This window comes from Anopheles darlingi, chromosome 3, assembly GCF_943734745.1.
Source record: "Anopheles darlingi chromosome 3, idAnoDarlMG_H_01, whole genome shotgun sequence".
Classification (NCBI taxonomy): domain Eukaryota; kingdom Metazoa; phylum Arthropoda; class Insecta; order Diptera; family Culicidae; genus Anopheles; species Anopheles darlingi.
In genome coordinates, this window is record NC_064875.1 from 33,978,439 (window position 1) to 34,000,938 (window position 22,500).

General features: G+C 44.9%; 1 protein-coding gene across 1 annotated transcript in view; it reads right to left on the reverse strand.

Annotated features, from left to right (window-relative positions):
* Positions 1-19,568: 19,568 nt before the first annotated feature.
* The window catches only part of LOC125956149 (protein gooseberry), a 6,141-nt gene continuing 3,209 nt past the window's right edge, over positions 19,569-22,500 (reverse strand). The window contains exons 3-4 of the mRNA XM_049687733.1: positions 19,821-21,336; positions 19,569-19,734 (exon numbers count right to left, since the gene is read on the reverse strand). Coding sequence (XP_049543690.1) covers positions 19,569-19,734; positions 19,821-21,336 — 1,682 coding nt within the window. The remainder of the gene's footprint in view (positions 19,735-19,820; positions 21,337-22,500) is intronic.

Genomic DNA, 22,500 nt, shown 5'->3' on the forward strand with positions numbered 1-22,500 from the left:
TTACACTTTAATTATGGTTGACCTACTGATTAATCTATAAAGATATTTGAGAAACATTCTTACTACTCCAGAAAGCAGAAAAACAAAGAACAAACGTTTTATCGAATCATAAGTGTACATAAAGCCCCATCCATTTAGAATCTGGACATACGTTTGTAATCACTGCAGCGCCTCTAGTAGTCGCTTTGCAATTCCGTTGACAGCGTTTTAATGTAGTTATGTTTAATTTTGTAGTCTGTTTATTTAGTGGTAAAATTTTTGACAAAATTGATCCACGCCTTCAAAAGTTATCGCCGATGGAACGTGAAAGTCGAAAAAAACATCTGCACACTCATGACTAAAACTCGATTTGAAATTGAATGAAATTTTCAAACTCAACTCAAAATACTGTATGCAAATGTTATTGGGGGACTTTTACCTTGATTTTAGCACAATGAAACATCCGAAAAGTGTAACGAATGCCCAATTCTGCAAACAAAATTGAATCAACAATCGCGGGATATTACCAGCGTGATTCCATCAAGAAAAACTCACGACAGATGTCATAACAGTCCGGGAAATATGTTTAAGAGAAGTTTTAAGGTCGTATCATGCCAGCAAATAGCCAAATAGGACACTAGAGCACGCCTGATTGCACAAATCCGTGCTAGGAAGAAGTACGAACAAGTGTTGACCGAATTTAAACCATGCATTTCGATGGACCATAGAACACACGTAAAAATGCATTTCAAAAAATATCGGGCAAAAAAAAAATTTGCCAATCATAAAGGGAATGGTTTAGGAAGGGTTTGGTTTATTTACGGAGATAAATTTGCCCATAAGATGATGATTTGGCGAGGAATTTGACATTGTGGCGACAAATCAAATGTTTTCACCATTCGGGCAACGTTCATTCAAAATTTGTGCGAGAAAAGAGTGGCTACGGAACAGGATTTTGTCCTGCATTTGTCCACCAATGATCCTGTGTAAGTTTGGCATGATTTAGATAGCTGTTCTTGTTGAAGGTGTGGCATTAATGTTTGGTATTCAAATAGATCGATTTCACAGGGAAAACTATCAATGCACAAAAATGTTTGGATTTTCATCGACAATTATCACAAGGAATTTCTATTCGACAATTATCACAAGGAAACTTAAAAAGTATATCAGAAATGTATAAAAACCCTCTGAAATGAGGGTGATGTGCAGCAAAAGGGCAAATGATGTGACCTACAGTACTGTGCAAACAATTTTGGGTGATGTCAAAGTAAAAGTTAAAAAAGCCATATAAAAATGAATGAATAATTTTCATCAATATATTAAAGGTAATAAGAAAACCTACAAAACGACACCTTTCTTTTCTTTTTACTTCAATTTTTGGCTGAGATATGAACTGTTTTGTGTGTCCAGATTCTAAATGGATGGGGCTTTAACTTATGCGATGCCTTGTTTTGGAAGTAAGTTCAATTCTGGTATTGTATCTGTAAGAAAACAGTTTTCGATCCTTTAACAAAACGCTTAAGGCCTCAATTAAGATAGTAACACCATTTTTTATAACGACTCTGTTGAAGTGTTGTCTCTCAAAAAACCATTGAGAAAATGTCGCAAGGATCTGGTATAATTCCGCTGTCTGGTCCACTTGATTACTCTTTCTGATGATTATTGGTCTGTTTCAGGAAGCCTCGGCAAACAAGTAGAAATGATAATAAATAATGTGGACATAACCTGTATGCCTTTCAAGCACGAAAATCGTGGACATCAGCGGACTGCTCAATATAATAATCAACTGATCAACGGTTGCATAAAACAATTTCTAAAAAAAAACATAAAACTGCAGTTATCCTGCCACCAACCGTGCAGCCTCGGTTCTAAAAGTCGCCATTCGAACAACTGATTGCACTGGAATGTTGTGCCCGCGGAGCGAACGATAAATGGCGCACCATGACGTGTGTGTGTGTACAGTTGCACTTCGATAACGTCGTTGATCGATTTCAAACGGTACTTGGCGCGACGCGATACTCCACGGCATAAAGAATGAGCTGGAACGTGGCAATTGTTTATGCAAGCATTATCGATCCCGGAGCCTGGGGCTCCAACTCCACCGCATCGGCTCGGGACTAGGTTCGTGAGGTTTTTGCAGCGTAACAAACAACAACTCATATAAGGTGAGCTAATGGGAGAACGAATGGAAATGGAAAACGCACACGTACTGACCCAGATGGCGCAGACCTAGGCTGCCAATGATTGAGCCTCCCCATACTTCGTCCACCCTGGTGGCCATGTGGTGCGCGAGTTGTTTTTTCCATTTTTTTTTTCGCACCAAAAAATACAACAGAAGAACAAAAAAAAAAGAGGGATGAAGAAGTGGCAGGAGGGAGGAGGGAAAACAGAAACGTTCGTCAACGCGCCAGAACCATGACAAAGTGCCGAACAAATTAATTCCAGCTCATGTTTCGCCGAAATGCTACCGAAGCCTCATGGTCTCATTTTGCGTACAAAATGAGCTATTGCAAAGTCATTAATTATCGTTCCGGCCGTGTCGTTTTGTCGCCGGATCGAGGAGGTTCGAGAAGGCCGCCGGCGACGTTGTCGGCACCGTGTGGTGTGGTGTGGCTGCAGCGCCCCGTGTTGAGGTCCTCTCGTTGTGCTGCGGACAACAGTGCTGTGCGTGTTCGACTACTTTGAACCCCGGGTAACCCTGACGACGACAGCGGGTGGCGCATATGGTGGTGGGCCATCGCCATCGCAGAGCACCGACTGCTGTGTTTCACCAAATCCCGGCCAAATAGCTCGAGAAATGCCGATACCGAAGGGCTTTGGGCTAGGATTGGCTGGATGGATTCGAGAAGGGAAACGCAATTTCGGGATAGAACAAAGTCCATAATAAATAATGTGACGACAGGTTTCGAACTACCGAACTGAAAATTCGATTCCGCATCGTCCTATCGAAGTGACAAAAGGACGACGGCGTGCGGCATGGATGCTGGCTCGGCATGCCGGACCTGGGATACAGCGGGATATTGACTTTGGTTGGTTGGTTTGGATTGGATCCGATGCAGTATTCCGGCGTATTCCGGTGGCTCGGATGCGGCTAACTGTTGGGCATGTTTCGGACCACAGCTCGATGATTCCGGTGTTTGCCACACGCATAGTCTACCTGTTTGGTCAACCTGTTCCTCCAGCGGCAATTCAAAGACCCAAGGAGGTGGCCCTGCGAGGGCGCAGGTATCTCACGGGTGGTAGCTGCCTTTGTTGGAGAAGTAAAAGATATTGGAAAAAACAGACCTAGGTGATAAGCGGATGTTTGTCCATTCACTCTTTTGTACGCACAGATCGAAGGACAATTGGATTGACATCTTCATCATCATCATCATCTTCACGTGTAGTCCTTGTACATTTCACACACAGGGTGTGTTGGCTTTATCGAGCACGAATATCTAAAACATATGATGATTATCATGGAGCGTTGCTATCATCATAACAGAAGCTCTAGCTAAGCATAGAAAATATCTTTTCTAATCAACATGATAACACTTAACACACTTAATATATAGAATTGTGTATTAATTGAAGCATTTCTGTTATATTTTGCAGGTCGTTTGTATCCTTTGAGTAATTACAGAATCTTTCAGATTGTTTTGTAGACAAAAAATCGTGTCTATTGGTTCGTTTCGTATGTTTTACATAGACATGTTAAAATATATGATAGTTACGAAATTGCATTGGAAGTATTCACTGACATCAATGTAAATAACGATTTATTTCCATCAGATAAACTGGCAGAGATTTTCAAATCACATAAACTTGAAAGATTCTTTGAACTATCTTTATACAGTCGAGCTAGTCGTATTTAAAGGTAATTATGCCGAATATACTTGGAGAGATGTTATCAATTTTTATTTGCAATAGATTAATTTCGAGGCAAATATATTTAGATAGACGTCTAGACAAACATTCTTACAATTGTCTTTATTACATTGAAATATTCAAACGAGCTTCTGAATTGTAGGAACATCAGTGAAATAGGTTCTTGAAAGATTCTCATACAGCTCATAAATTAATAAATGGCTTAGACATGGCTTTCAGAAAATTAACCTGATCACGTGACTAGTCAAGAACGATTGGCATCTTCATCGAATCTTAACCGACTTTTCTTCTTATACAGACGCAAAATAGCACTAATGGTCTCAAAATGAAGCTATTTAAGCAGCTTTGGGTCAACATCTTTTCTCTGATTTTTGGGAAAAAACATGTTTATACAAATTTGTCAAACTAAGAGTCCACAGATTTGATACCTATAGATTCAAAATGTGTAGCAATTAATAAGGAGTAAAAAAAAGGGGTTTTAACATGCATGGTTAGTTAAGACACCATTACACTTTACTTTGGTGACACCTATTCTGAAACACCCTATACACGAGTGTCACTAATATAAAATCTCTCGCTTATTAGAAATTGAAACATCTTCGCGAAAATGGTTCTGGATTGAACCAAGTTTGAATTAAATTCATAACTTTTGCTATGACATGCATTTCTGTTCATGTCAATCGTCAAAGAATAATGAATTCGACAGCTCAATTTCAATTAGAAGAATAAACCACATCCACAACACTCTTCAAACATCAAATTCCTTCAGTGCCGGAAAGTTCACAGTGTCTTCTCGTGGAATTGAAACACAAACAAAAAAAACCGTAAAACCGTAAACGCATCGTGGACTAGCCAAGAGTCAAGTCGGTGCGATTTTCAGGGCACAAGTTACAATAATTGTACACCATCACTAGTTGCGGCAAATGCCGTCTGTCTCTTTCTCAATTCTATCCACACAGTCACCGCCATACCATGTAATCAAACAGCCTTCCAGCATCACACGCGGCTCTATCTGCGGTCCGTCGCGAGTCTCTGCTCGTTCTCTCTCTCTCTCTCTTCCGCGGTATTCCCATTCGCCCGCGGTGTCTGTTTTTCCGCTCGAAACCCGGCATAATTGTGATGATTTTGAATCGTACCGGAATGCTGCAGTCGCAAGTCGAATCGCAGCAATCGAAGAGCCATCGCCATCGCGCCGCAGACGCAAACTCGCAGCCGTCTCGATCGCGTATTTTGGTTTTGTTTCTTCATTCAGTTGGTTCCGCGCTTCCTGGTCCAATTTCTTGCAACGCGAGGAGGAGAGAAAATTCGCATCCGACCATCGGACGGGTCGATGACGACGATGACGATGTCGATGAAGGACGCGTCCGAGAGGCGTCCGTGGGTAGTGGCAGTGGCAGCTGCGGCAGGAGAGATAACTAAAGGGCCAGCGGTACCTTAATTTGATTACATACTGCAACACTTTATGGCATATAATTTGCTCACGTTCATGCATCTCAGCACCTTCGTGTTTGTCGGTGCCTGTCGGCATCATCCTCTTGGGATGCTCGTCGCACGCATCAACCGGAGCGTTCGTTCGTTCGTCTGTGCACTGTTCCATCCATCCGTGATTGATGGTCAGCTTTGGGCGCAAAAGGGCGCTCCGAATTTATGCGCTCGATCGTCGAACCAAATACGCCTCATCGACGACCGGTTGATCGATGCTGGGTGTTGCTATCGAGATCAGCTCGTCGGCGTCGTCGACGCCGGTCACCAGTATACCGAAAATCAATGGATAAAGTGATAAAGTTATGAGCATGCTGCTGGCCAGCGCGCTGGTCTGGTTCAGTCGGGTTCCCGGCATGCTGGGAAGGATGCTGTTTTTCTGCCACATTTTCTACGCTTCTTAGCGTTGCAAGTCTGCTGCTTAATGGCATGCAGTAGTCCGGTCCGGTGGCCTCCTGTCCACCGGTGATGGAGAAATGTTGACATTGATAAGACAAATGGTTGTCATTATTGCATTAAATTGTTGGGACCTTATTTCAACAGTCCATAAAATACCGATGCTCTGCATAGCAATTTTTACAACAATATATTTTCGCGATAATGATATTTGAAAATGAAAGTGTAGTGCTGGCTAGTTGAAGGTGACCTATACTTAAGTGAGACTGTGAATCAAGGAGCGTTGCTTGTTATCATTAAAAATCATTATTAGTGTATTTAAACAGTTTAAAAGCTGTTCATCCGGTGTACCAGTATGAAAAGAGCGTTAAGGCACAAATGCACCTTTCATGGAACATTAACAGTGGATGAACCATAATTTATGTTTTGTTTGTTCGCTGTGTCATCATTAATAAACTAACGTCGTATTTTTCATCGTGCCGAAAACGTCGAATGTTTTATCAGAAAAAGATTACTTGCAGAAAGCCCAAATTGTTGGTTTTCATTGGAAGAAAAGTGCTGGGGGCATATGACAAACATAATCTATCAGTAGTAGTATACCAAAGACGATTTCGGAGGAAGTCTTCAGAAAAAGTTTGAAAATTCGATGAAAATTCACTCTTGACACTATGAGGCGGTTTTAAACGACAAGAAGGTAACATGTTGGATAACAATCAATTTTTAACCTTTAAAAGTCTGTAGTAAGGATCTAAAATTGTGGAAAATGATGTCACATGTATTGAATACAAGACAGACGAAACATTTAAAAAGGACTTGTGACAGATGGCTTTAAAAGCACGATTCAATTAATTTTACATCGCATTATTTCTAGCGATGAAAAAATGAATTAATTAGAAGAATCCTAAACGTCAAGTTTCTGTCCGACAAAACCATCAACCACGTTTGCTAAACCAGCCCTTTTAAAAAATAAATAGCGGTCCTAGTTAACAATACTGTGCACCGGGATCATTCGACACTTTAACATCAGTAGAGAGTTTTAGTAAAACATACTTTACATACAAATGTTCCATCTGTTAGCTGCAGTAGCTGAGTTCTAGCATAAAATGGATGTGCACTTAACTGTCCACAATCCAATTTCTAACTCTCGCAAACTCTCATCTTCAGAATATTCCCACAGCAAAGGAGCAAAGTGGAAGAGGGTTTCTGCTCTGCTCATAGCTGCAAGCGAAATGATGATTAGCCTCGTCTCGATGAACCATTTCCAATTTGATTAGTGCGCACTTAAATACGTTCGACCTAATGCTCACCCGGACAACACCGCCCAAACAACTCGAACAAAGTGCCCGAGGTGTACGCTCTTTTCCAACTTTGTACTTTGTTTCTTATCAGCCCTAGGGAATGGTGCGTTCGAGTGCGAGCTCTCAGTCCGTCCTTTTGAGGGCGAGTTGTTTCGGAACCATTTGGCAACCGTTTTGCGATTCGCATCATCACATCAAATCGATATGAGTGCGACTATATCCTAATCGAGGCGCACCATTGGCCACAGTTGGTGTAGCCGATTTCATTGCTCCGCGTGTGGCGACGGTGGCAAATGATTTCACCGCCCCGGACTCAACGCCCTGCAGGAACCTACGCATAACCCAAACCCCCCGCCCATCCGTGGAGCTAATGGAGCTGGATCACACTCGTGGAGCGAAAGAAGAGACACATCACATCGTATCAATCATCATTTACATCCTATTCGATCTTCATCAAAAACCTCCGACCAGATCATCGTGGCTGGCCCCTCGGTGGTCCTCGGACTCAAATTAACCCATCTAACCGCATGTGCGAGTGCGCCTTGGAGTGGTTTTCGGCGGAAAGGGAGGGCGATCTTTGTAATTGATTTTTTGATGGCGATCCCGGAGGCTAGCGCTAGGACTTGGACCAAACCTGAGATGATCGACGACGATGACGACGACTTCGACGACGACGATGACGACGACGACGACGACGATTCCTAAACTGCGGTGGTCCCATTCTAAAGCGATCGACTCGCCCGCTCCGTCGTGGCCTGTGGACACATTTTCAAGCGCTTCTCAACCGCTAATAGTTTCATTAGACACGGAAATGACTGACTGCCCCGCAGCAGAACGGCAACTTATGGCCGGTAGGTATACGCGGTACGGTGGTAGACAATTTGGGAACAAAGTTGCAGCCGTAATGGCGCACTTGGATCTTTATTATTTTTTTTGTTTGTTTGATGGAACATGACGCAGTAGTACGGCGTTAATGTAAAGCCATAAGTTTGTCCAAAAAGCACAGTAAGATGATTTCTATTTTCGAGAATTCGACAAGTAGCACCAACGGTGGGATTGAGCTCGAGCGATTAACACTCTTGCTGCTTCTGTGCCAGCGTCTAGTAGGAGATTTGTTGAGCTATTTATAATTTTAACCCAAAACTGATCAGTCTTTCAAGCTCCAGTTTCCTTGGCGTTTGACGTTGACGCACATCAAATGTGTCACTTGCTACGCACCGGCTCCGACTGGCTTCCATAGCAGCAAACCGTCCAGCATCCTGCTTCTTCACCGAAGCACTGCGCTCCTGATGGGTCCGGGTCGTAGGTCGACTGACAATGCTTGGCATCGGCATGGATGGAAAGAACGAGCAACCTTTTTTTTTTTTGTTAGCCACGTTCACGCATGTCAACGAGGATGATCTTGCTTTCAAGACGACGACGACGACGACGAGAAATGAGCGTCGCATCCCAGGCCATTTTGCAATTGTTGGCCCAATGTTTAGCTGTCACGCCATATTATTCGCTCGGATGAGCTCAGCTCTACCTACAGCGAAGAATTCATCCCGTTTCATTGTGTGTCGTTTGGCTCGTCACAATTTTCCCCGAGCACAACAATAATGCTTCCTCCGGCACAAATGAGAGAAAATTCTTTCTTCTTTTTCTTCGCCGTCCTCACCCCGGAATGTGTCCGGAGTGAGAACGGAAGGATCCCCCGTGAGCCGTGAGAAAACTCAATCATTTAGCACGTGACAACGTGCATAGCTTGCTGAGCTGCTCTCCACAGAGTGTCGCATTTTGCGTGCGTGCGTTACAGTTTTATTCGGTTTAATAAATTGTCTTCATTATTAGCTCAACTTTCCCAGAAGCGTTGGTAGGTGTTTATTGACGTTTTACAAACTGACGAGCTTCAATCTGGCCAGAAGCGCACCCGGGACAGGACGCGGTCGTTCGGGTTCGGTTTAATTTTATTGAACCATCAAATTTTCCCATAATGACTTCAATAACGCTGTCCCACACAATGTATGCCCCGATGATCGCAGCATAAACGGTTGACCACGGGACCATCGTTCCGCAGCGGATCTAATCGGCTAGCCCGGCGAAGGTGGGTCTGGGTTCGTTTGCATTCCCTTTGACTTTACGGCGGCTCCCCGTTGGTGCATGCGAGGTGACACCCCAGAGCTGAGGCCCAAAAACTCACCTCCGCCGGACCTCAAGCAGCTAGCACTAGCAGCTCGGCACTCGACGCAGTGCGCGCGAGAACTGTCCGATGGTCTGATGGTCAATTCCATCCCGTCCCGAGCATTACAGCACCGTCTTTCCCCCGAAATGCACTTTTATTATTTTACGACTTTACGGTGCATCGTTACTGGTGGAAGCCATAAAGTGTCCGAGCTATTATTGGTTTTTGTTAGTTAGGGATGGCTGCTGCATCCATGGCCTGCTTCAGGACTCACTCACACTACACCAGCGCCCCTGCCCGTTGCTAGGTGATGTTGTACTTTCTTGGAGATTCATTTTTAAGAATGAAATGCTGAAAACGTCACAAAAAGGAATGTCCTTTCGTTTGCGTTCTGCGTACAAAGTGTTGGTTGCAAGAGGAGCTGGTTTGCTGAAAGCCAAACTCACTCGAACGGTTTTCCGGTCGTTTAAGCGGAAAGATGTTTTATGAAAATTTATAACGTGATTTATGGAGCTAAGACACAGACGGCAGGACGGCACGCTGCGCAGCGAAAAACCCACCGGTTATCGGTTCGGTGACGCCCTTACTCCCATGACATGGTAGGTGACGAGCTTTTCGCTTCGCGTTTAGTGAGGGCTCGGGCTCGAAGCGTTTTCCTCATAATCACAATTGATTTACCAACAATAGCACTAAAGACGATCGCAGACCTTTGCGGCAGGTGCTGCTTCGGGATGCTTCAGTCAAAGTGGAATATCAGGACGAACCCAAGAATGCTAGCAGGATCGAAACGATGCACAGTGCTTGAAATGTGTTAATAAAAGAGGTTTGATTGGCGAAATGAATCTGTAGCACTACCACAAATATTATCTCGTATAAAAGCAACAAGCAATTGCCTCGGGTCAAGTGTGTGCTTAAACAGCATTACGCCATTTGATGATGAAATAAATCGTAAATAGCGGCTAAAATATTGGCATAAATTAATGTGATTGGCGCTGCATACATTCCCCGCTTGAAGCTATGATTAGACGCAACTGGGCCTCAAGGAAAGGTGTTTTACTAACGTCTTCGGCGGACCACCCTGAAGCTGGCTGGCTGGCTGGCTGGCTGGCTACAATGTGGCGATTGACGAAGACGAATCGAATGTTCGACATGCCCAAAAGAAGGAGGCACATTTGCGTCTAAGGCCCATGCTGCCGAACCACCATGCGAGCGTCGTACGAGATGATTTCGAAAGTGATGATCCAGATCGTTCAGACATCAGTTCGACTGCCAAATATGGAGCCTCATAATGCTCCATATGCTCGCCGCACGCTCGTGATCGAATGGAGCAAATATTCAAAGCAATTGCCGACGCCGATTCGCCGACATTAGAAGCAATTATTTTACGAGTAGATACTCTGTAATTTATCAGAGTGATCATCAGATCAAAGAGAGAGAGAGAGTGATTGAGTATCAATAGAGAGGTGGTATGTTTTAGCAAAACGCAATAATACTATACTTTTTTTTTAATTGTAAAAGGAGTTTGAATGAATTCTTTTATGTTTTGTTTTCAATGTTTGTGGACTAACTATAACAGCAATTTTATTACTACTTTAATGATATTGTTGTCCGTTGTTGTAGCTTATAGATATTTCTATTTTCTGGAAGCGATTTAATCAGCGACACTATTTTAGTTAGTTTCATAACAAGTGAAGCACTGTTCGGTTAACCAAACAAATCATACACAAAAGGAACAATATTCGGTTTATTTACCGGATGTGGTAACATTTTATTTCCGACTTTTTCTGAATATTTAAACCGGTTTAGCGACATATGATCAAGCGAAGCTATTCTGGACAATTTATGGGCAACGCTTCGTTCAAATTCATTAGTGTACGTCTATAGTATTGTCTATCAATAGTTTTACCGCGTTTAAAAAACACATACTGCACCACCAATTTGATGTCTCATCATATACACAACATATCCTTTGCGTAATGGATATTATCTGGCTTTACCAAGGCTTTTCTGCGATTTGCACTTTCTTAATAAATGCACTTTTTATCTTCAGTGATGATACAAAACATACTTCTTTCTAACAGTGCATTTGGTACTCGATAAGACATTTTTCTTATATGTATTAACAACCTTTTTTGGATGTCAATTGGCCTTAAGGGTTCTTGGCCTTGAAGTGAAATCCAACACGTTTTCTCAGCAGGAGCATGAGTCTACCTTAAACTTCTATTAATATATTATGACTTATGGTAACACCTTTCTGCATACTAAAGTACTGAAGAAGTACTCTCTGAAAAATACGTGTTCACGGACAACGCCCGACATTTTTGGTGGAAAAAAGAGATATTAATACAATCTTCAAACGTCCTATATTGTGTTGGCTGTATAATAACAGTATCTGCCAAACGCATATTTCATGAAAAATGCAAAAATCATACTTGATGGGTTATACCATCTATAATAAATCGGCAAAACCTAATTGAAACTGTTAATATAATTTCAATAATTAGCTAAACAGTTCACTAGCAAAGTCTATAAACATTTCCAAGTCTATAAACATCCAACCGCTTAGTTATTCTAGGCCTTCGATCGTATTATATTGAATCTCGATTGAAGAAAACCAACAACCTGCCAATCAACATCGGTAACACAAAAACCCAAAATCTTCATGTGATTGGTTTATTAACCCTCAAACGTGTGTAAACGGGAGGAACAGCGAAGAAGAAGAAAAATACAACAGAACACACAGCCGTTTAAAGGCATTCCCGCTCTTATCTGCTAACCCAAATGCTTGTCTGTCATTAGCTCATCCGTCCGCCTTCAAACGTACCACCGGGTCCGGGGGGAAGGAAGGAAGGAAGAATAACACGGAAGGAGACCCTTTTGCCTTACGATGCCCCAGCACACGCCGCCACACGCCGACGCGACGCGGCGTAATCATTCGCCAAATCAACAGCTAAGCAGACGACTCCATAGTTTAGGGACTATTAGACGGAAGCCCAAAAACGAAGGGCCCGACGTGTTGGGGGGGGATGCTCGGAAAGGCACGATAATAATGATGATAATGAAGACGATGATTAAGACGATGGAAGGTATCAATTTGATAGAACACCGAAGATGGTGGCTACCCCTGAAGATGAACAGATGAAGAGCTCTCAACACACGCACATACGAGGGCGCCTCGTATCACACACACACGAACTAAACGATTAGCTTCGAAGCGTGAGCTTGACGTTAAAGCTTGCTTCCTAGCAGCAGGTGCAGCAGCGCTGCAGTTTCGTCACACTTGTGTCCTTAATTTGGAGAGCGCAGACACGTGGCCACAACATTATTTTACACAGCTGTAAGGGGAGGCCACCATTTTTGGATGAAGATTTTCGGTGGTTTTCATTTTTTCTTTATCATATCTGTTTCTCATTAGACACACTGCAACGACCATGATGTAGATGTCACGGAAATGTTCCGTAAACTCGGTCCTATTTGATAAGTGAGCCTTTGCATCGATGGCATTGGAGGAATCTCTGTTGAAGACCGTCTCAAAAAAATATTGCCTCAAAAGTAACTCATCCCCTTTGTCCTTCAAGATGAGCCATTTTACTGCATGCTGAAACGAATCAACGGTACAGCAGCTGGATAAGACTTTCGGCGTAAGCCGGAATGTGGAATATTTTCATTTTCCGCTCGCTAGAGCCCGGGATACGAGGTAATCTACTTTCGCCTAAGCACATGAGGATGTCACAGTTTTCCGTTTTAATTTACTTATACGAGCATTACGAGCATGAGCATGAGGACCATCGAGGCACCCGGAGCTCGTCTTGCGCTTGTCTTTCTTCCACTTTTTTAAGCACGTCAAGGCCACAAGACGTTAATAGAATATTGCAACAAAGGAGGATTACGTTTCGCAAGCGCAGCACAAGTGGTACACGCCACACACCACCACGGCCAATTGAAACTTTTCTCAGAGGATTCGCCCTAAACAGACACACACACACACACAGACGGAGATGGGCTTCAAATGGCCAGCCCACTTGAACGATGACACCATTGCCCGGGCAGTGGTGGGCATTTCGGGCATTCTCATATGTGGAGTGTGGCTTTGCTCTCGCGTAAATGGATCAGCAAGAGATAATCACATCCCGGCGCACCCTTTACCCTCCCCTATAGACCATGTTTCCTATGTTCTGAGGCCCGACATCCTTCAGGATTAGCTGGCTGGGATTAGCAATCGTCCGCAAAAAAAAAAACTCCAAAAAGGACAACCGACACACAAAACCCTGGTGCTTGTGCATCGCCTACTCTACATCTCGTGTAACGCCTGAATTCGCAGCACATATGCTTAGGCAGATGGGTCGTGGTCACTTTCATACAGGGTGCGACAGCCAAAAGGGCCGTTGGCTCATGCGGAAACATGAGAGGAAACATTGGAAACATCATCATGGAGCGTACAAGGAGCTGATCTGCTTCGTTGCATTTGCAAGTAAAGACGCGGCAAAGCGGCTACACATCGGTTGCGTTTCATTAACGAACCTCAAATAAACAATCTCGTAGCTCTCGTATTGAGCGGATGCAATTACCGTTGACTAAGGCCGATTGTTCTTTGATTGCTCAAGAGTTTGTAGCGTCGTGTTGGTGTTGGTGGTGCATTGTCCGGTAGCGACAGTGAGGACAATTGTAATGATTGTCATTAAGTCATTACAATGGGAAAGTATGTCATGGCTGGACCCAATAACATATTAGGTTGTTTCGAAAGCAATTACGAATTGCCTAATTGAAAGTAACGATCGTTTTTCAAATACTTGGAAAGGAAGATCAATCAATGATGTATTTCATTTTGTTCTATGATCCTCTGTCTCCTTTCTAAACAGATTTAAACAAAAAAAACTGTTGATTCTTTCTTAAAAATAAAAATAAATGATAGTCAGACAGTGCAAGGTTAGAGCTACATGCCGGGTGTATCAAAAGTTCATAGCCAAGTTATATAAATTGTTGACAAGAGCACAAAGATGTTTTCGATGTAGCGATATCCTGCTGCCATATAACTTCTTTTCTTGTCGGTTATCGTTGCTGGTACCATTCGATTTGAACAGATTTTGTCAGTAGAAATTATATTTGTTCACGCGGGCAAGTAGCTCCACGGCGTCTATCGCCCCTCTTAGCAACTAAGCAAGAAATATATTTTGCGCCACTTTGCGCCTTAAACCAAGGGATTGTAGACCTAACAATTAACATCTAGTGCTGAAGTCCAGGTGATAACATACTAATCGAGAGAAGGTCCTAGGTGCAACGCTAGTAAATTTGCGTTGTACAGCTTCATACTTGTTGCTCCACAAGGCAGTGTTCGGACAACATACAACACTTTGGGCTTCCAGAACAGATCAGACTAACGACACATAAATGGCTCTAAAACACGTGGGATCACTAAACTCCTTGGTCAATTTAGATATAAAGCCTAGCATTTGAAGCGCCTGGTTCACAGTTTATTCGCAGTGCGCGTTAAAATCTAGTTTTCTGTCAAGTATAATACCGAGATCACGCATCTTATTGCAGCGTCAAATTGTTGAATTTGACAGATCATACGGACAGTCGATGGTCCTGTCGATGGTCCACTTATCTACCGTAATACAAAGATCGTTCAGACTACACCAATGACAGAACTTATTACAACAAAACAATGTAACTTTTAATATCTAGGCTTGTCCGTCCTTAGATATGTAAAAAAAACTTTGAATATCTGTAAAGATATGCTCAAAACCTGATTGATTACAAGCGTTAAAGTAGTTTGTTACATTCTGTCAAGAAAGTACTGGGAATAGTCGATTTAAATCTGACTGGGATGTCGGAAACGAACGGGTTGACGGATTCCGCTTAACCAACGTTAAGTTGTACCAACCTTGGAAAAATAGATTGGCTTGATCTGACATCGTAGTCAGATTTAAATCGACTATTCCCAGTACTTTCTTGGCAGAATGTAAGTTTATTTCTTTCAATTCATATGGCACCAGAATATAAAATAGTTGTACAACCCTAAAACACTTTCTAGGACGTCTGTATATTTCAATTAATAGTTAATAGTCCAACCTAATACAATGTTAAACGATCTGCCTCAATTAATGAGGTGATTTCATCAAAATCAACTTCACTCGGATGGCTAGAACATCTCATAACTTTTAATTTGTCATACCTATTTCTACTCAAATTTTATTTTAATGGAGCCCTATCATACTCCTGACGCTTTTGGTGTAAACATGTGTGCTACACCAAACAAATAAACAAAGCAAACTAAAAGTTGCACCTAGTGTTGCGATTCCGCAAAGTAATGAAGTAATTTGCTCAATTTGTCGGTTTAAGCAGTAGTAAGTAGTACCAATTTAGTACTTTATTCCGCTTCGCGCGCCTTTTTATATACTTCTCTCACGCGTTGCGAGTTCTTCTCCTTTTCGGTAACGCTAACACTAACGTAACGCTCCTACACCGTTGTAATTTTTGACACCTAGTAAAGGCCAAAAGGATAAATTTGTTATTTTGCTAGAATTCGCTAAGAAAATGGTCATTTATGGAAAAAAGTAATTACTTATGAAACAACTTAGTAATTGCATTAGCAGCAGGCAGAGCACTGTTTTGTAAATAAAAGAACTGTTACAAGACTGGTCTTCTGGTCATGAATATGCAAGCTTTATCGATCTGTTATCACAAATCACAAAAAAGTAAATATGTGTAACACACACACAAAAAAGGGTTCAAACGCTACAAATTGCTCCCCGAGGCACTCGAACCGATCTAGGGGTCATTGAGCAAGAACTCCAAGCCTTGCGTCCTTGAACATTAGTGGTTCACCCGCAGTTCGTCGCTGCCGCTGCTACTGCACTGCGTCATTCACCCCCCAGACAGAGCGCTGGATTCGGAATAATGTTGTAGCAGTGTTCAGTGATTCCATCACAAAAGTCAACCGAACATCCTGCAGAAGCTGCGAAGGACATCAAACACAAAGAGAGAGACACAGAGAGGAAGAAAACAAATGCCATACTACCAGGCTCCGGGGCAATTCGCATCGCAGAAAGGACATTATATCCATGAAACCAGAAAATTCATTAATTTCCACTAATTTCTGCTCCTCTCGCTGTGACGTCGACGACGACGACGACGACGGTGACTCCGGGTGGCCTCGGCTTCTACGTCAGAATTCCACTGTTTCCTTCCTTTTCACTTCCACACACAAACACACGGACGCGGCGGATTGCTTATCAGTGTGGATGCGCTTGCCGTGACAAAATATTGTTCCTAGCGAGGAACCCCTCAGGGTCTGAAGGTCCTACGGTGCATGAAGATGTGCTCCGAAGATGATGAGTCCGATGATGATGAGGCCGAGGAGGAGCCACGTCCCGGATGGCCGGAGTCCGTCCGTATGGCCGGAAAAGTCAGAAGCAATTTGACCACCCCCCGGGGGCCGAGTGTTGAAATGTGAACAATTCGCCCGCACACTGGGAAAGGGCCGCTTACGATATTCCGGTCATTGCCTACCCCAAGGCTACGACCGATACGACGACGACGATGAAACCGGCGTCCGGCTGCTGAAACCGCTGCTCAAAGCTCTCTCTCTCTCTCTCTCTCTCTCGCTCTTTCGGTGTCCGGGGACATTCCGGGGGCCCCTTTTTTGGCCAAAAACATGCTCGAAGAATGGTAATGAGCTCTAAGCTGTACCAACATACCACTCCGGGTTCTATCTATTTGAGGATCCGTTTTTACGTTTTTTTTTTCTTTCCGACTTGACTTGTCCCAAGGATCCCATGGCATGCCTGGATCCGAGGCGAGGGAATGGCGGTGTGAAGGTCCTCGAATCCTTCGGGCAAGAGGCAAGCAAAAACCAAAGTGCCAGGCCAAACGACTTCGGATCCTTCGTTCTCTCTCTCTCTCGCTCGAGGATTTAGTAAAAATGGTTTTATTGAACATTTTTCCCCTGCCTTGGAACGGTACTCCGGAGTGGATGGTTCTCGGTCCGTGAAGAAGCGTGAAGGCATCCCGCAACGCCAACTACGTCTTCGGCAGCCCGATGTCACCGGGATTTCTTCTGTTCGATTCTTTCTTGCTCGCAGCGCAAAGTATCCAGTGGCGATAACAAGGTTAAATAAACAGTTTACAACCGTCGCTTTGCCAGACCATAAATATGTCCGCACGTCGGCCTCTCGTCCCCGTCCCCGTCTCCGGTGAATCGGTCGAACCTCGGGACGGCCCCGACCCCGAGGGATGATTGGTAATAAATGCTTTGCATTTCAGTTCGTCGCTTGATGCATTCGTTCGTTCTCTCCGTTCTCTCTGCGCTCTTCTGCGTTTGCACGTCGATGGCGCGGTGACACGTCAATCGCGGCGATGCTGGCGAATGCGGAGGTCCTTTCGAGCTGCTGGCGTAACAAACACAAAACTCACGACGGAAACGTGACGTCCTTGTCACCGCCGGGTGTCCGGAGGAGTGTGGGTGTCGCTCGTGTACGTGCCATCAACGGGGCGGTCCGGTTCTGTGCTGTTGTGTGCTGGACAAAACTGTTTTTTTTTCTTTTTTGCTCCTACCCGGTTTTATTGCTTAATATCACTCAACGATTTCTGCGATTGCAGGACCGGCCATAAAAGCGAAATCAATTATGATCGGAACGCTCTCCAGTGGAATGCAAACCGAACAGCAACACCGGGAATGGAACGGAATGAACGGAGCAAACGCTGTGATTAGGCAGACGGAGTGAGGGACGGAGGAAATGGCCACAATCAGTTTGTTGAAAATGGCTTGGAAAATGCAACACGCCATCAATTTCAATGGGATTTCCGGGATGCGTACACACAAAAGTTGCGTTCTACGTTAAGATCATTTGTTGATTTCCTAGAAATTGACCGTTTTGCTGAACAAGAATTGATCGATTGACAGTGAAGCGATGATTCATTTCCATCGGATTCGAACAGCAACGACTCTTTACTTAGGATCTAAGTTCTTAGACCTTCCCGAAGATCCGAAGGAAAATCATTTATTAAACGACCTATCAGAACCATCCAACAATACTACTTCTTAGGACTCTTTCAGACACTGATAAACGAATGCCACTTTCATTGCAGCTTTCAACGACATTACAACGAATGTTAATAACAAATTCATCGCTATATGTTTTCAGAAACGAGTAACAGAGAACTGGCGAAGATTGAAAAAACAATTTTTTAAACGACAACTGACAAAGATTGTAGATTTAATGTATTTTAAATCAATTTGCTGCGTTCAACAGACATAATATTGTCACAATAAGGTTGAAGAAAAATATGTTTAAAAATTTAAGTGCCTTATCGAGCACTTATAATGAACTATTTTGATCGATACTGTACCGCTAGGTAAAGTTCCGTGTAATGGTAGCTTAATAAATCCTTTAGTCTTTAGTTAGGTTTAATATGGCCTTAATAAGGCTAAATAGTCCTTACTTTCATAACATGAAAAGTCCTGGTAGAACAACGGCATTGCATTAATGAGCCTTGATATTGCGGTTCAATTAACGATGAAGTATGTTTGCTCCCACTGAATGTGCTCGATTGATTAAATAAGGGATTGCAAATTAATTTTCCAGTTAATAATAGCCAGAAGCATGTTTAATTGAATTGCAATCCACCATCAGGAATCAACGTGCCAGTAGCTCCCTTTTATTCAATCTATTGAACATCTAACAACAACTTTTTTATCAATGGAAAAACCACAAACCTCAAATTCCAATATAAATTCCAAAGGTGAAGAAGGGAGGTGCTCTCTATTGCAGCAGCAACAAGCCACAGTGCAATTTCAATTGTTTGTTACTGTTGCAATTCCTGCAATAAAGGACGACGGGGGGAAACCGCACGAATGGACCGAATAAATGAAGACCGCAGATACATTGTTTGTGATTTTATTTATGCAAAATATTTATTTAACTGTATCCTTAGCAGCTAGTCAGTTCTCTCAATGGTCAATAATATTTGATAGCATAAATATTAAGCAAACCTGCCCGCCCGCCCGCCCGTTCTTAAGCTTATTTTGAAAAGTAGGTACAACGTCAAGGGTAATTGAAGTAACTCAGGTGCCTCCAAAACTCTACTGTCTACTAATTTGTCACTTCAAAGCAACTTATCCTAAATAGCGCACTCCGTAAACCTAAGTCAACCAATTTGATCGAAAGAAACTTGAATTGTTTGCTGTGTCAATTCAGAATACAGGAGAGAATACCTTTCCGACGTAATCACATAAACCAAATGCAGTATACCGACGTATCGTGTGCTGGGAAATCCTTCCTTCCTTCTCCTACATTGCTGTATCTTACATTACCCTTAAGGGGTGTGTTAGGAAGCCTCTGTGCGACCACCGGGGTCAGCAGTAGTTCAGCCTAGCAACGCATCTAGCAGTGCAGGCGACTCACTTCCAGTGTTCCCAGCTGACCAAAGTAAGGATATCCCGACTTGGCCTCAGCGGCCACGGCGGCTGCGGCCGCTGCCGATTGATAGTGTGCAGATGCCGCCGAATGATGATGATGATGATGTCCCATGTTGTTGGAGAAAAACGAGCTGCAGGACGGAAACGATGCAAAAAAAAAACGTCTTCATTAGTTACTGTCGTCATGGTAACTGGCTGGGTGAACTCTGACACCTACCTGTATGCATCCCATTCGCTGGCCACGGGTTTCTGGCAGTGTGCCACGGAGCTACCGGAACGTGGCCACGAGGCGGCCTGTGTATTGGCGGCTGCTGCGGCAACTGCTGCGACCTCCATATTGGCGCCAGCCGCCGCCGCCGCCGAATAGCCACCGGCGACAGCCGCGGCGTACGATTGGGCGGCACTGATTTGTCCCACGTGATGATGCGAATGGCCATGATGGGAAGCCGGACCGGAGTGGGAGTGGGAGTGAGGATGCTGTACCCCGTGATGGGTGGGTGTACCGTTGTCCAGCATCGAGAAGTAGTTGTAACCGGTGGCGGCCAAGTTGGAATCATTGCCATTGGTGCCGTTGTGGAGGGAAAGCGAACCGCCGCCGCCGGTGGTGGTGTGTGGGATGGGCGAGACGGAGGTGGAATTAGCGCCAGCGTGGGACGCCGGTGGACTGACCGAGCTCGGTGGACTCATCGAAGCCGGTGGACTCATGGTAGCGGACGTTGGATGCATCATCGTTTGGGCGAGCGGATTGTAGGAGGTTTGCGATGGCGCATGCATCATGGACGCCGTCTGCTGGCCAGAGCCAGAGGCCACGGACGAATACTGGGACCATGGGCTTTGCATCGGGAAGCCGCTGACGGCTGCTGCGGCCGCCGCCGCCGCTGCTGCTGCTGCAGCCGCTGCCGCCGCCGAAGCCGACGAGCTACCACCGGCACCCGGCATCGGTGATCCGGATCCGGTTCCCGGTGTACCAACGGCTACACTAGCCGCTGCCGCTTGATGCTCGAACGCACCGTGCGTCTGATACTGGGCCGGGTACATCTGTTGCGAACTCATGTGCTTCCGTAGCCGGGCACGTCGATTCGAGAACCAAACCTGAACCCGAGCTTCCGTCAGTTTCGTCTTTTGGGCCAGCTCCTCCCGTGTGTAAACATCCGGATACTGTGTCCGACTGAATGCGATCTCAAGTGCTTCCAGTTGCTCACCGTTGAAGGTGGTACGCGATCGACGTTGTTTCCGTTTCAACGTAATGCCCGGTTCGGACTCGGTGTCACTGTCATCGTCCTCATCACAGGACGATCCACCCAGGATACCACTGATCGAGTGATTCCCGTGTGTATCGCCATCCTCACGACGTCCTCCACGCAACAGCCGACTGATCGAGCTAACCGATGGTGCCGTCGTCTTATCGCACAGTCCATCCTTGATCAGCCGATCACGAATCTCCCAACTAAAGATACCCGGATTCGCCTTACGCAGCTCCTCGATCCGGCCTTCGATCTCCGGTGTAGAGACGCGTGGCTTCGAACCACCGATCACACCGGGACGAATCGAACCCGTCTCCTGGTAGCGGTTCAGAATCTTCGACACACAACCGTGCGATACGCGAAGCTGTCGGGAGATGACGCAAGGTCGCACCCCGGACGCGGCCATCTCGACGATCCGCAGACGAATGTGGTTCGGTAGTGGCCGCCCGTTGATGAACACTCCGCCCAACTGGTTCACACGTCCTTGACCTGTTTGGCGCAGAAGAAATAGAGAGAGAAGATGATGAAGAAAAAGGGATTTTAGAAATGATCATTAAATCGAGGATCCTGAGGAGTACCGATCAGTGGGATCAAAGCTCGACCGACAACCGAGGGTTTCGGGTTTCCGAGGCCCCTAGGATCGGTGTCACATTGTTGTGTCACACATCGCCGACGACCCTAACGCCTCTTCCTAATATGTCTGCGTGTCGGTCGGTGTGTGTGCGTATGTGGGCTACTTAGACCCGAAGCCCCGAAGTCGAGAAGTGTCATGGCATGATTAGGCGAGAAGTTAAAACCAATTAAAATCCTTCCGCCCTCCACAGGGTCCACAATAGAACCGATGCTTCCGGTTACGAAAAAAAGGGAGCTCGAAATGAACTCATCAACTCCAGGGATCACGCGTGCTCCACGGGTTACTGCGATGCGGTCGCCGGTTGCTTTGATCTGGGCGCACTGACACTGACAAGTAGAAAGTCTCGCTCTCTGCGGCGAACCATCAAAAATGGTGGTGTGCATTGCTGCTCCCATCCGCCTTGACGCTGGTTGCACTTCAATTAGGCGTAAATCGCAATCAATTATTGCCAGTAGTCCCTGCTCCCGAAATTTGGGGGGGCCCAATGGTCGGCTCGACAAACTATCGGCCGAGCTACCCGCCAAACGGTCATTAGGCTACTCGGCTTTCGCTCCATGTCCCGGAACCCCCTCAAAAAAAGACGCCCGCGAAAGAGAATGAGCAAAAGACAACTGGAGAAGACGAGAAGAAAAAACAAACCTGGGGAGCCGAAAAGGGCGGCAGTATCCAGAGTGGCCAAAAAGATGAAAAAAACAGACCTTTTGCTCACATCGTCCATCGGTGGAGAAAATGAAATCGAGACTCATTTCGGCTCACCGAAGGCGGAGGCCCCAATCCATTTATCATTTCTCTCGTCGCTCTCGTCGACCAGGAAGCCCCTGGGGGGGGGGAGTCTCTCCTGCCAAGCCAAGTGCCGAGGTGGTGGTCAAGTGGTTAATCCAGCACAAACAACAATCCGGTCGGCTTTGGGGCCGCCGGGATCATCATCAGTAGCCTAATTAGAATTTAATGATTCCGAGCACCGGGACGTAACAGGCGACAAGGAAGGTAACCGGTTCTAATGGCATACCGGAAAGAAC